The sequence below is a fragment of the Bubalus kerabau genome, chromosome 9, assembly GCF_029407905.1.
Source record: "Bubalus kerabau isolate K-KA32 ecotype Philippines breed swamp buffalo chromosome 9, PCC_UOA_SB_1v2, whole genome shotgun sequence".
Taxonomy (NCBI): domain Eukaryota; kingdom Metazoa; phylum Chordata; class Mammalia; order Artiodactyla; family Bovidae; genus Bubalus; species Bubalus kerabau.
In genome coordinates, this window is record NC_073632.1 from 102,466,538 (window position 1) to 102,481,537 (window position 15,000).

At 47.4% G+C, this 15,000-nt stretch overlaps 1 protein-coding gene across 3 annotated transcripts in view; it reads left to right on the forward strand.

The window, feature by feature from the left end:
• ZDHHC14 (zinc finger DHHC-type palmitoyltransferase 14) overlaps positions 1-15,000 on the forward strand; it is a 291,840-nt gene that overhangs the window by 204,336 nt on the left and 72,504 nt on the right. For all 3 annotated transcript variants that reach the window (XR_008698438.1, XR_008698439.1, XM_055536073.1), the window contains exon 3: positions 6,323-6,481. Coding sequence is in view for 1 of the 3 variants with exons in the window: in XM_055536073.1 (XP_055392048.1) it covers positions 6,323-6,481 (159 nt within the window). In the remaining 2 variants the exon portion in view is untranslated. The remainder of the gene's footprint in view (positions 1-6,322; positions 6,482-15,000) is intronic.

The following is a 15,000-nucleotide window of genomic DNA, read 5'->3' on the forward strand; positions in this document are numbered from 1 at the left end:
TGTAGGCTGACTGCGAGGTTAATACTAGACAGAAATTCTGTGACTGTTTGTGCCCCTGTGCCAACAACTCCCAGCCATCTGGAGGGGTGGTGGGGGCAAGGACTTTATGAAGCAGAAGACCATTTCAACCTTTTAAGTTTTTTTTCAAAATGCTAGTGTATAAAAACGTCCTTCAAAAATACTGACTCATATAAACTTGCAGAACTGTTAGAGGTTCCCCCCCTCCAAATTCTAGTGTTCTTTACCCATTAGCTATTGCAGACTTTGACTATTCTTTTTCAACAGCTGCATTGTAAACCACAAAGAGCAGGTCTAAGAAGCAGAGGCACCACTGTGGTCAACAGCAAAAGCCAAAACCCAAACCACAGAGCAACTGAGGATTAGATCGGGAACTCCCCTACTGGGCCCTGAGATGCAGCCCCGGGTGTTTGTCATCCTTCCAGCTGAGGAGCAGGTCATGACTGGCCACTGCTGCCAGTCTGAATGTCGAAGGGGCATGGATTTTGTCCTTAGGTGGGTGTTTGAAGCCTTGGGTTTCAAGGCTCCATTATCCCATCTGCCCTTTATTTGGGCACGCTAGGAAGCCATTGGTCTGGGGCAACAGTTGAATGTATTATGTGAAAGAAACAACAATTTGGAGGTACCCTGAAATACAATGAGAAGAAGAACTAAAGAGCCTCTTGATGAAAGTGAGAGAGAAGAGTGAAAAAGTTGGCTTAAAACTCAACATTCATAAAAGTAAGATCATGGCATTCAGTCCCATCACTTCATGGCAAATAGATGGGGAAAGAATGGAAACAGTGACAGACTTTATTTTGGGGGGTTCCAAAATCACTGCAGATGGTGACTGCAGCCATGAAATTAAAAGACGCTTACTCCTTGGAAGGAAAGCTGTGACCAACCTAGACAGCATATTAGAAAGCAGAGATGTCATTTTGCCAACAAAGGTCCGTCTAGTCAAAGCTATGGTTTTTCCAGTAGTCATGTAGGGATATGAGAGTTGGACTATAAAGAAAGCTGAGCACCGAAGAATTAATGCTTTTGAACTGTGGTGTTGGAGAAAACTCTTGCAAGTCCCTTGGACAGCAGGGAGATCCAACCAGTCCATCCCAAATGAAATCAGTCCTGAATATTCATTGGAAAGACTGATGCTGAAGCAGAAGCTCCAATACTTTGTCCACTTGATGCAAAGGACGGACTCACTGGAAAAGACCCTAATGCTGGGAAAGATTGAAGGCAGGAGGAGAAGGGGATGACAGAGGATGAGATGGTTGGATGGCATCACCGACTCGATGGACATGAGTTTGAGGAAACTCCAGGAGTTGGTGATGGATGGGGAAGCCTGGTGTGCTGCAGTCCATGGGGTCACAAAGAGTTGGACATGAGAGACTGAATTGAACTGAGATACACAGCTACGCATGTTGCCCGCACCTTCCAGGTGGCGATGACTAAATGGGTCTCTGGACCAGCAAAAGATGTAAGGAGGACATGTAAAGGGACTTCCCTGGTGGTCCAGTTGTTAAGAATCTGCCTTGCAATGCAGGGAATGTAGGTTCAATCCCTGGCTGGGGAACTATGATCCCACATGCCTCGGAGAAACTAGAGAGATTCTGCACGCCACAATTAAGACCTGAAGCAGTCAAATGTTTTTAGAAAGAGAGAGAGGACCAGTAAAAAGGAGCGACAGTCTCAAAAGGACCTTGAGAGAGGAGCTCCTGGGGCGGGGCAAGTCCCCAAGCTGTGTGACTCTGACTGGTGGGCATGCAGGACCGGGGACACGGACCCTGTGCTTCCTGCATCCTTCCTCCAGACCAGCCAGGACAACTGGCCTTCCATTTGGCAGGCAGTACCTGGGGACCTACTGTGTGCTGGACCCTCTGCAGGACAGCGGGAATACGAAAGCTGTCAGGCCTCGTCCCCCTCCCGGCACCACATCTGGGGGAAGACTCAGATATAAACCCTTATGGTCACTGCCCCAGTAGAGGGTCTCCCCTCGGGCCTGCAAGCCTCTCCAGCTGTTAAGTTCCTGCAACATCCCCAGCTCCCAGCACCCGGCTGGCACCTACGAGCACGACACAGATCTGTTGGCTGGATAAACATCCAGTCAAGTGCAATGAGAGCCCAAGGAAGCAAGTGCCCTCAGCGCGTTTGCACAGGAGAGGCTTGAAGTGGAATTTCTAGGATGAGGCACATCCAGAGGACAGGACGGCCAGAGCAGAGAAGAGATGCTGAGAGCCTGAACAGCGGGGCCTGTTCTAGAGCCCAAGGAGGCCACAGCCCCCGACTCGGGTGAGATAGTGCAGCAGGAAGAGAAGGACCAGCCCACACAGATGACCTTGGTGCCTCACCAGAGGCTGTGGGGTCTCCATAGCCAGATGTGCACTTAGGAAGTAGGTTCTGAAGGCTGGGAGGACAGCAGATCAAGGGTGGCTGGGGACTCACGGCTCATCAAACAGTCCAGCAGGACCCCTTGCTCACCGCTGCTCATGCGACATCTCTGTTGTTTATGGGTCCTCCATTGCCTCTGGTGAGGTAGTTTGCATATATTAAATAGGGAATCATTTATAAAGGTAAACCATTCAGCTTCCCAGGTGGCGCCAGTGGTAAAGAACCTGCCTGCCAGTGCAGCAGACTTTTGAAATGCAGGTTCTATCCCTGGGTCGAGAAAATCCCCTAGAGAAGGGAATGGCAACCCACTTCAGTGTTCTTTCCTGGAGAATCCCATGGACAGAGGAGCCTGGAGGGCTGCACTCCATGGGCTAGCAAAGATTCAGACACAAGTGAAGAGACTTAGCACACTCGCTACTTAAAACTGGGTTTTTTTAGGAGTCATTCTAGTGTGAATAAGTTTGTCATCCCTGCTTCTTAAAATATTTTTCTTGGCCAAGCAGTTTTTAAACTTTTCTGGTTAAAGTAACACAAGTGTTATTGATTGGGTTATTGTTACTTTTAAACCTCTATCTGACTCTCTGGTTTTCCTAGTTTTCCATGTTTGCAAGAGCTAAAGAGATACAGTAGATTTCACAGCTGACACAAGGCTAGTGAGGCAAAGTCATAATTAATTTAGACCTCAGTGGCATTCCATTGGCACTGGAAGAGCTCTGACCTTATCTTCAATGTGTTCAAAGCCAGTTATTTTTACCCTGATGCTCCAGGAAGTACACAGCCACGTTGCCTCTTTGTTTTCTCATCACAGAATCAGTTGGGATGCCACCCTCTTCCCAGTATACATGCTTTGGAAGCTGGTGCTTCTCTGGTGCCTGCTGAACTCTGTTGTTTCATGGGGCAGCCACCTGGGGTGCCAGGCAGGTGGGGGATATGCCAAGAGAGGGTGTCCTGCCTGGCAAGGCCACCCAGAGTCCTTGGTTTATAATAACAGTCCCGCTGTTTCATTATTCCAAGTAGAATGACTGTTCTCAGTGGAGAGGTAAAGTAGAAGGGCTGTTCCTCACTCTCTCCCTGTCCAGGCTCCATGCCATTTACCCATTCACTATAAGAATTAAAAAAAAAAAAATTTTTTTTAAGAATTGTCTAAGATTCAAAGAGATCAAGGAGATCAAGCCCAAGCAGTCCTAAAGGAAATCAGTCCTGAGTATTCATTGGAAGTATTGATGCTGAAGCTCCAATACTTTGGCCACCTGATGCAAAGCAGTGACTCATTGGAAAAGACCCTGATGCTGGGAAAGATTGAAGGCGGGAGGAGAAGGGGACGACAGAGGATGAGATGGTTGGATGGCATCACCGACTCAATGGACATGAGTTTGGGTAAACTCTGGGAGTTGGTGATGGACAGGGAGGTCTGGCGTGCTGCAGTTCGTGGGGTCTCAAAGAATTGGACACGACTGAGCAACTGAACTAAACTGAAGATGCAAAGAGCACGATAAGGTCTTGGATAGTTAGGAGGGGGGATAAAAAAAAGATTGCGGTAAATGGGGCACCTCCTGAAATCATGACTTGTGAATTCTGTGACTGAGAGCAGCCTGGAGGCACCGAGGGTGCCGCTCTGCAGAGACCATTGGCTGTTCCCGGTCACCAGGTTCTCCATGTGAAAATGCTCGGGGGCTGACTGTGCTGTGTGAAGCTGCGCCCTCCCGCCCACAAAGTTTTTCTAGGTTTCTGTGTTCTGTAAGTTTAGCTCTCTACCATGTACGTGAGTGTATAGGGGTACAAAACAGAGGCACATGAGATTAAGAGGCGCACGTGATGTGTGGATGGGCAGTGTTTTCAGGCATCCAGGAGCTAGGTTCTCAAACTTCAAGATGTGTGACACCCTCCCCCCTGGTGGGCAGGGGGTACAGTGACCTCGATAGCTATGGGCGGGACTGAGAGAGAGCTCACATCTCTGACAAACTCTTAGTGTGGATTCTGCGTGGACCGCAGTGACCAGGCCCTGCAATGGTGGTTCTCAGCTTTGGCTGTAAATTTCCATACATGAGGAGCTCTTGAAACCTCTGATGACAGGCTGCACCCCTCCAAGGACATCAGAATACACACACACACACACACACACACACACATATATATATATATAAGGGTGGGTCAGTAGCATCAGTAGTTTTGACAGCTCTCCATGCAAGTCCTGCTCAGGCTGAGTTTGTGGGGAGGGGGTGGGGGAGAGCTGAGTGGATCGTGGGACTCCTTCCTATCACTTTGGAAATTTACCAAAAGTATATTGCAGCTGTCACTGTCTGACAGTTTCTGAGTTAAATGAACAGCTACCTTTAGTGTTTTCATCTCTGTTTTCGGAGAACACCGTGAAGTTTCCCAAGATTCCCTGCACCCACCAGGCTCTGCTCCACCTGTTTATCAGCCGCGGAGTCTCAGCTGAAGCCCTCACGGATATTCTCACTCTTCTCCATTGACCCGTGGCCTCCTGTTTCCACTGCTAGCTGCCCTCAATTCTTTACGGCTGTGAGGGGTCTAGATGAAAAGAGTGTTTTATCTTCCTGTGGAGCAGGGGCTCTCAGCCCTACCACACATTACAGTCACCAGGGGTGATTCTGGTTTATTGGATCTGGGGCAGGTCTCTGTGCTAGGGGAGTTTGAGAAGCTTCCTGGGTGATTCTCATGTGAACTCAGGGAGGTTATAAGATTATAAGGTTACAAGATTAAAAGAAACTTTAAAAAACAGTATTTTCTTCAACATTTTGAAAACTGGTTCTAAAAAAATTAAAGATGCTGGTCAGATAATAAACTACAGAAATTATTTTTTTTTATGTACATTGAACGATTTAGTTGGGGCTTTCCAGGTGGCACTAAGTAGTAAAGAACCTGCCTGCCAATGCAGGTGGAGAAGGAAATGGCAACCCACTCCAGTACTCTTGCCTGGAATATCCCATGGATGGAGGAGCCTGGTAGGCTACAATCCATGGGGTCACAAAGAGTCGGACACAACTGAGCGACTTGACTTAACACTTTTCACTTTCATGCACTGGAGAAGGAAATGGCAACCCACTCCAGTATTCTTGCCTAGAGAATCCCAGGGACAGAGGAACCTGGTGGGCTGCTGTCTATGGGGTCGCACAGAGTCGGACACGACTGAAGCGACTTAGCAGCAGCCAATGCAGGAGATGTATGAGATGCGAGTTCAGTCCCTAGGTCGGGAAGATCCCGGGGAGGAGGACATGGCAACTCACTCCAGTATTCTTCCCTAGAGAATCCCATGGACAGAGGAGCCTGGTGGGCTATAGTCCATGGGGTCTCAAAGAGTTGGAGACTTAGGGACTGAAAGTGTGTTAGTCACTCAGTCATGTCCAACTCTTTGTGACCCCATACATTGTAGACCACCAGGCACCTCTGTCCATGAAATTCTCTGAGCAAGAATACTGGAGTGGGTTGCCATTTTCTTCTCCAGGGAAGGGACTGAGCAACAACGTTAATTAGGTCAAGGCTAACTGGGGAAGGATTTTGGTGCACAAGTAGCAGTATGGTCCAGTGAGGCAGTCACAGGGGCATAGTCATTCAGGGCCCCCAGTTTGTATCTCCAAGGTGACCTGGGATGGATGGGGGAAGAGTGGGTGTGGCTCAGGGGAGACGCCCATTGGCTGGGCGGGCCACGTGTGCAGCACCCCATTGGCCAGAGCTCAGTCACGTGGTCTCTCCCACATGCCTGGATTCCTAAATGCGGTCTCAGGCTCCAAAGGAGCGTAAAGGCTGTGGGACGGCCGGCGCTCTGTGTCCTCCCGCATTTGTGTGTCATGGGTCAGGTGCCTGTGGGCCTTGCGCTTGGAAATGCAGACTCCAGGCCGCCTGGGGGCAGGATCCTTCAGAGTTCATGTGCTGTGTTAAGCGCCTGTGCTCTTTTTTTTTCTTTTCTCCACAGATATCGCAAATGGCACCAGTTCAGGGGGGTACCGCCCACCTCCCAGAACCAAAGAAGTCATCATCAATGGCCAGACTGTGAAACTTAAATATTGTTTCACCTGCAAGATTTTCCGGCCCCCTCGTGCCTCTCACTGTAGCCTTTGCGATAACTGCGTAGGTGAGTCAAAGCCAGAATTGCCTCTGTTTCAACTTTAAGGCTGTGCTAAAATGTCTGCAGCTGATGGAGTAGCCTGAGAGAGCCAGCATGTGTGTCTCTTTAATCCTTCAAAACTAAGCAACTGGGTAGTAGTTATTACAGTTCTGTTGCCTCTGATCTGAACAACGGTCTGCCGCTGATCCCGTTCACCAAGCCTAGCATCGCCAGATCTCTTTTTCCTTCTTACATCCTGCAGCACATCCCTAGGACAGCACAATGCCCCAGGTCTTCTCCTCCCAGGGACCACACACGCCAGAGTGGGGGTTCTTGTTGCCTGGAGGTTCCAGATCAGCAGACACTTGAAATAAAACCATGACACCTGTAGACCCTCCATTGCCAGAGGAGCTGGCCACATGTGTAGCCGGATTCTCCCAGCTCTGCAGAAGGCATTCTGCTTGGGGAGCTGGAGGCCATGGAAGCCCAAGGAGAGAAAAAGGGGCAAAGGCTCAGAGACTGCTGGGCCCACAGTTATGTTGTTAGGTGGCCCCAGAGACCACCAAGACCTGCCCTCGCTATCAGCTTGCCTCCTCCAGGACAGGCTAGGAAACGGGCAGAGGAAACACGGTGGAGCACAGAGGGCCTCAGCTGTAAGGCTTAGCCCTGCTGCTCGGTCGCCAGCACCGCAGCACAGCATTTCTGCCTCTATATGGGTCCCAGCCCCTGGGGATTACTTGGCAAGCTCATCCCATCACACTGAGAGATGTTACCCCCACTTGCAGACCATTACTCTGCCCCAGGATGGAGCGTGTCAGAGATGAGGTTGGCAGGGAGACGGTGGAAGCCCCAAGTGACAGGAAGGGTAATGAGAAAGGGACCACAGCTTTGCCACGTGGGGGAAGACCCACATTTTTTCAGTCCCATAGTCTGCCTCTAACAGAAATAACCAGGGACTTCCCTGGGAAAACAGGCATGGAAATTCTGTTAACCTCACACCTGCAAAGACAGAACACCTCAGAACACACCTTGTTCCCCTTAGTAACACATAGCCAACTGCTAACATTTTCCGAGCCTATTAGAATTTGTAGTCTTGATTCTTCAGAAAAAAAAAAATTATATAATGTGTTTCCTGCTGTGCAAAGCTTTTTTGTTTATTGGCCTGAATTTTACTATAACTTTAATGTTAATCTACAATTTGGTAGGAAGTCCATGTTTTCCCTCTCAGACCTTTTCTTTGTTTTACTCACTTGGAAAAATTACTGTTAGCCTTTGCCTCCCCATCAAAACATCATGGAATTTTGTGGTCTTTCTTGTGTAGTAAGAACCAGTTAAGAGCCTGAAATCTGGCACCCAATGACCTGGGTACAAATACTAGCTTCACAATTTAGGCACGCAACCTCAACTCTGTATGCCTTGGTTTTCTCATCTTGATAATGAGGTCAGTAGCGGTGCCTACCTCACGGGATGATTGAGAGAGCAGAGTTAAAGTGTGCAAAGCACTCAGGCTCATGCCTGGCTTTTGGTAAATTCTCTGTGGTTGTTAGCTGTTCCTCTGTTATTACTACTGCTCCCTTGACGCTTCTGATTGGCTTTCTCTGACCAATGTCTTGGTCTACTGTGGCCCTCTGCAGGTATGATGACCAAACCTGTCCCTGGTCCCCTATGTGAGGACACACACCAGGGTTTACAAGGTCATGAGACAGCCTTTGTGTGATTTCTGATACCCTTCAGGGTGACTCCAGCCCCAGTGACCATCCCTTGCCCATCTTGAGGACACTCAAGCCAAAGCAGCCCAGTGGCTTAAATATCTTCAGGGAAACAATCCATAGGGATTCACAGGATCCTTTCTTGGGTTGTAATTTTGGGATTTCATGATGGAATATTATATGATGAGATAATATGTAACTTACACTCTTTCACCTAAAAATCTTGTGTTATTTTGCGTATCTTCTCCTGGAGGTCTAATGACTTGTTCCAGTTGGCATTTACAGGGAGGGAGTGGTTACCCGCAGACCTGAAGAGTTTACAGGACATCTCTCTCTTTTTTTTATCATTTATAAATGTGTTTACCCATTGCTAGATAGCTGACTGTTTCTATTTGTTCATTTATATTCCATCTATAGGGTAGATTCCTAATCATGATAAAACGTTCCTTTCTGTCTCATAGTGTTTTAAAATTCTCTTCGGTTATATCGTAAAATACTTTCTGAAAGTTCATCAGATTCTCTCATTTGTTCCCTCCACTGTAGGTTTAAGAACCCTTAAAGAACCCTGGAGAAGGAAATGGTAACCCACTCCAGTATTCTTGCCTGGAGAATCCCATGGACGGAGAAGCCTGGTAGGCTACAGTCCACGGGGTCGCAAAGAGTCGGACACGATTGAGTGACTTCACCTTCCTTCCTTCAAAGAACCCTGATGTATTAGATGTAAAATCCTCTTACCAGAATTACTCATCTAGTTAATGGTATACTTCTATGGTGGTTTAGTTGCTAAATCATGTCCGACTCTTGCGACCCCATGGACAATAGCCTGACAAACTCCTCTGTCCATGGGATTCTTCAGAGAATACTGGAGTGGGTTGCCATTTCCTTCTCCAGTGGATCTTCCCAATCCAGGAATCGAACCCGGGTCTCCAGCATTGCAGGCAGATTCTTTACCAACTGAGCTGCTAGAAACTCCCAGTAAGACAATAAGAGCCATCAGTCTATAGTGTCTAGGAGCCCTTCTGATAGGTGTTGAGCAACCTTTTTGGTAACTCCAAGTCACCATGGTAACCCAGAACTCCACAAGCAAGCCTGATGCTGTCCTGTAATGGGAGGGTGCAGAGCTGCAAACGGAAAGGAGAGGAAGGGGGAAGGTTTGGGGTGGGCTGCAGTCCATGGGCTCGCCAGGAGTCAGACACGACTGAGCGACTTCACTTTCACTTTTCCTTTCATGCATTGGAGAAGGAAATGGCAACCCACTCCAGTGTTCTTGCCTGGAGAATCCCAGGGACGGGGGAGCCTGGTGGGCTGCCATCTATGGGGTCGCACAGAGTCGGACACAACTGAAGCGACTTAGCAGCAGCAGCATCAGAGGAGGGAACTAGACAAGGAGCACATTGCCAGTAGCTGCCTCTAAGCTTCATTTGACGGCCCTTGGGCTGAAAGTGGGAAAACTGTAATCAGGGCCCTGCTCTGTGGGGGACAGGTGAGAGGAATAGCACACAGCTGATGGAAAGTAAATGTGCTTGCTGCACTCGGGGAACAACCACACAGCGACTCAGACCTACATCGTTTTGGCTTTCGAGTTCATTACACTACATTTGGGCCTTGAGTGTGACCCATTAGCTGACCAACAAATTGGACCTTGTCCATTTTGGAAAATAGAGTGGAAAGCAGTTGTCTCCAATGGAGAAGTATAATTGCAGAGTTTGCCACTACTTTATTTTTAGATGGCAAGTTTTTATTGAAAGAATTCTACTTTCTGCAGCCAGGGGAAAAAAGTACAATGATGTGCTGAAAGCCAGTGTTCAAACATGTGGCTTCCCTTCCATGGTAATGAATGGGCTCAGGTTGGTCCTTCCTAGGCATGCAAATCAATGTCACTTTGCATTGGGAGAGGAGAGAGGAAAATTCAGCTTCCCAAAGCGTATTTTTCTTTGTTAAGTAAGTTTGGAATGAGAGCAAAGTCGTAGGGGCTCTGTAGTTGAAGTCGAGGGCTGAGGGAAAAGCTTTTTGGGGAGCACACTCTGTTGCTAACATAGAACAGGTTAGCAGAGCCGGGGGGTTGGGACACAGCTCTAAGGACAGATGCCCAGGACTGGGTCCTGGTCCTGCCCTTGGATAATAGTGGAACCTGGGCAGGTTACCCTCACTGTTTCCACATCTGTAAGATGGGATGATCCCAGTACTGCCTTGTAGGTTTATCCTAAGGATGAAGCGAGACAGTGCCCAGCACACATGGACCTGGTGCACGCCGAGGACTCACAAAGAGCCTGCCAGTGAAGTGTTGTTACCGTGCGTAATGGGGGCAGGCCTGCCTCAGTGCTCCCAGGTAGCTGTAGAATGAGATTGTCATCACAGAGCGATGGGAGCCCCCTTGTCTTCCTGTAATCTGGGAGGCTTTCCATGAGCTGCAACTGCAGGAATAGATACTTTCTCTCTCTCTCTCTGACTTTGTCTCTTTTTATTTCTGTTTCTCTCCCGTTGTCTCTTTGTGTTGCCATCAAATTGCTTCTGCACATTTGAAACAGAGTGTTTGGGGTTGTTTGTTCATCCAGGCAATTTTTGATGTTATAAAACATTTTTATTCAAATGACAGCTGGGGCTAAGGGGTCATCTCTGTTTGCTCAGACCCCTAGGAGCCCTCAGGTCATTTAAAGAATAACAGAAGGAGTTGGAAAGCAAAAACTGCCCTGGGGAGGTCTTCTCAGACTCATTCTGTACGTTCCAGCCCCAAGTGAGCCCCCTCCACCTCCCCGCTACCCCCTCTTGGCCAGGGTGGGCCCTTTCAGGGAAGTCTGCCCTTTGGTGGACTCGGGGCTAGTGTCGGAGTAGCCAGCAGCTTCCCCTGGAATTGGGTATTTTTTTCTTAACACAACCTAAACCTGTAATAAAAAAAGGACTTACTTGAAAGTAATTTATTCATACACTGTGAACTAAATTCAGAGAAGGCAATGGCAACCCACTCCAGTACTCGTGCCTGGAAATTCCATGGACAGAGGAGCCCGGTAGGCCGCAGCCCATGGGGTCGCTAAGAGTCGGACACGACTGAGCGACTTCACTTTCACTTTTCACTTTCATGCATTGGAGGAGGAAATGGCAACCCACTCCAGTGTTCTTGCCTGGAGAATCTCAGGGACAGGGGACCCTGGTGGGCTGCCGTCTATGGGGTCGCACAGAGTCGGCCACGACTGAAGTGACTTAGCAGCAACAGCAGCAGAACTAAATTAAGTTTGCCAAACACCAGAAGGAGCATTGCAAGCGTTTGCAAGCCTCCTGTACTAGAGCCTGTCTGATTTTGACCAGCTCAGCATGAAAGCAGCAGAACCTGGATCCCCAACTTTCGCCTCCTCTGGACAGAGGGGAGCCCATCTTTCTCCAAGACGCCACATCTGGAGGTGCCGTGAGGCCAGAGGAGGTGGTGCGGGAAGCCCTCGCGTCATCAGCCCTGCAGGCCTCTTCCCTCACACACCAAATGCCCTGGCCCCTTTTTCTCCCGTCCCCTACTGTCCCTTCTGGTGTGGATAGCACAGAGAGCCTCCAGACACCCTCTGCTGGGGCTCGTGCCCAGCAATTTTTGTTTTGGAAGAGTTTAATTGTTCTCGATTTTTTTTTTTAAGGTGTTTTTTTGGTGTGGACCATTTTTAAAGTCTTTATTGAGTTTGTTACAATATTTTTTCTGTTTGTTTGTTTGTTTGTTTTTGCTTTGGCCTTTTGACCAAGAGGCAGATGGAATCCCATCTTCCAGGCCGAATATGGAACCTGCACCCCCCACATTGGAAGGCAGTCTTAACCAGTGGACCACCAGGGAAGCGCCTTAATGGCTGTCTTTAAATGCTCGCTCTTTCTCCCGTGGGCTCTTTACTCTGCTCTCCCTTCTGCCCTGCAGTGTCCCCTCCCGTCCGTCCAGATGCTTCCTCTGTGATGCAGGTCTCTGAGCCGGAACTGCAGATGTCTTGTCTGCTCTGCACACTCTGCTGAGCCCAGTCACTGCTTCACAGCTGTACTCAGTGTTAAGAGGTCTGGTATATTTGAGATCTAGAGTCCTAGCTACCTTCTGGTGTAGGGCAGCACTCTGGAACTTCTTTTTAACTATTTGGGTATGCTGAGAGGGTATTCTTTTTCCGTAGGAAAGCAGATCATTTGAAGAGAATGCAGCAAGCTAGCATTTTTATCTTCTTAGGGACCAAAAGAACCCAGGGATTTATGGTGCCCTTTCTGGTTTCCAGTATCCTCGCTGTTTACTGACATGTAATGAGCTTCTATGCATCAGGCGCTGTACTAGTATCCAGAGGCTTCAAAATAAAATACAGTCCCCAAGAATCACTATTAAGAACAGACCAAAAAAAATAAATAAATAAAAATAAAAAAAAAAGAACAGACCAAAGAGAATTCAGCACAGAAGGTATTGTGTTTATCATATTACATAGATCAAAAGGAGTAATTTTACACACGTGAAGAGTTTCTTTAAAAATTCAGTCATCAGCGTATATACATCAAAAAATATTGCATCAACATACCTAAGGTAAACATTGTTAGAAAATGCAAGGAAAGTTTGGTATAAACATCATGCTAGTGAGAAACAATACCTCTGATTTTGTTGGCTCAGGTAAGCAAAATAAAAGTAAGAAAATAAAAGGTATCAATATACAGTTAATAAATACATGTTGAACTGTTGTGGCAAAGTAAGCTGATGTTTTTTAACTGATTGTGGAACATTAGCAAAAGTAATCAGAGTAGCTGCACAGAGGTTCCTAACCTCCTGAAAGCGACGAGGTACTTCCCAGTGTGTCATCTAATGACACAACAGTAGAAATCAACCACAAAAGATATGAATACACAAACCTAACCAATTGTAATGGCTTTTTCAGGAGTGATTTTTGTCTATTTATCTGACTGCATTGAGTCTTGGTTGTGACAAGTGGGATCTTTTGTTGTAGCATGCAGGTTCTGTAGTTTAGGCACATGGGCTCTGTTGCCCCCACAACATGTGGGATCTTAGTTCCCCAGCCAGGAATTGAACCCACATTCCCTGCATTGCAAGGCAGGTTCTGAACCACTGGACCGCCAGGGAAGTCCCGAATTGCAGTGTGTTTTTTTTTTAAGGACCTTTTCGTTAGCTCGTGGGTGACAGAGATTCCAAAATGGCAATGGTGGAATAGTTGGAAAGCGACAATAAGAACAATGCAAAATAGAACTCCACGAGAAGGAATGGTTTGGAAAGCTATCAGGTAGCTTGTGGAAGTTGGAGGCTGCAGAACCAGGCGTGGCTGGGAGCCGGGGAGGCTGGGTGGCTGAGCGCAGCGAGTCACACCTGAGGTAGGATGTCCCAGGAGGCGCAGGCACTACAAGAAGGACGTCTGCGGAGCCACCACTGAGTTCTGACTCTGCTGCTGCCATCCACTTGGAGCCGCGACTCTTGTCTGCAGCGAGCGTGGGCTCCGGAGGCAGAGATCGGGGTGGGAGGGAGCGCCTGGACCTGATTCATTTCCACACTCGGGTGATCACCTGTTTCATTTCCACACTCAGGTGACCAGTGAGGGGAGGAGGCAGCTGCTCCACCCCGCCAGGGGTGGGGCCCACCTCCCTTCTATTCTGGGATTCTCTACAAACAGGAAGTTTACTTGGATGTTGGATAGCCAATGAAATGAGAAGTTTAGAAAAGTCTAGTACAAAAAACAAAAACAAAACTGGATTTAGAAGCCAGTAAAGGAACAAAGCGGCCATCAAAACAAACTTTAGAAAAACAGGAAGGAAACCATTAATGACCTAGAGAACAGAAAAGTAAAAACGGTACCAGATCTAATTCTTTGGCAAATAAACAGCCAAAAGATAGACTTCTGGTATGATTGAAAGAGGGAAAGCAATGAAGTGGAAAAAACAAATTCAAATGAGACATTCTCTGCACAAACTTAGGTATACATTAAATGCAGTTTGAGGCAGGAGACAAGATAAAACATGTCCAGTTTGATTACCAATACCATTTTAGAAAAAGTTGTTGTTGAGTCAGTCAGTCGTGTCTGACTCTTTGCAATCCCATGAACTGCAGCACACCAGGCTTCCCTGTCCTTCACCATCTCCTGGAGTTTGCTCAGACGCATGTCCGTTGAGTCGATGATGCCATCCAACCATCTCATCTCCTCCTCCTGCCTGATTATTGGAAACTGTGTAATCTTTACAGTTCACGTCGGGGCTGCCCCTAAGCTTTCTGTAGTGGCACATGGGTTATGTTCTGTTCCTGAGGGTTTCCTTCCCTTTGTGTTAACCTTTATTTCAGTATCTTTTTTCCTAGGATCTGTAGTTTTATCCTTTTTGGTTTAAGCAACAGGTCCTATAACTAAAAAGTATATCAAGCAACCTAATTAGTGCTTTCTTTAAAAAATTGGGGGATAATTGTTTTACAATGTTGTGTTGATTTCTGCTGTACAACAGTGCAAATCAGTCATAATTGTATATGTATATACATATCCCCTCGCTTTTGAGCCCACTTCCCTCCTCCATCCCACCCCTCTATGTCATTCACAGAGTGTGAGGCTGGGCTCCCTATGTTATATAGCAGCTTCCCACTAGCTGTCTATTTTACACATGATAGTGTTTATATGTTAATGCTACTTTCTCAATTCGGCCTACCCTCTTCTTCCCCCACCCTGCCCACAAGTCCATTCTCTGCGTCTGCATCTCTATTCCTGCCCTGAAAATAGATTCATCAGTATCATTTTTCTAGATTCCATATATATGCATTAATGATATTTATTTTTCTTTCTGACTTCCTTCACTCTGTATAACAGGCTCTAAGTTCATCCACCTTAATTAGTACTTTTGGATTCAAGTCATTAATCA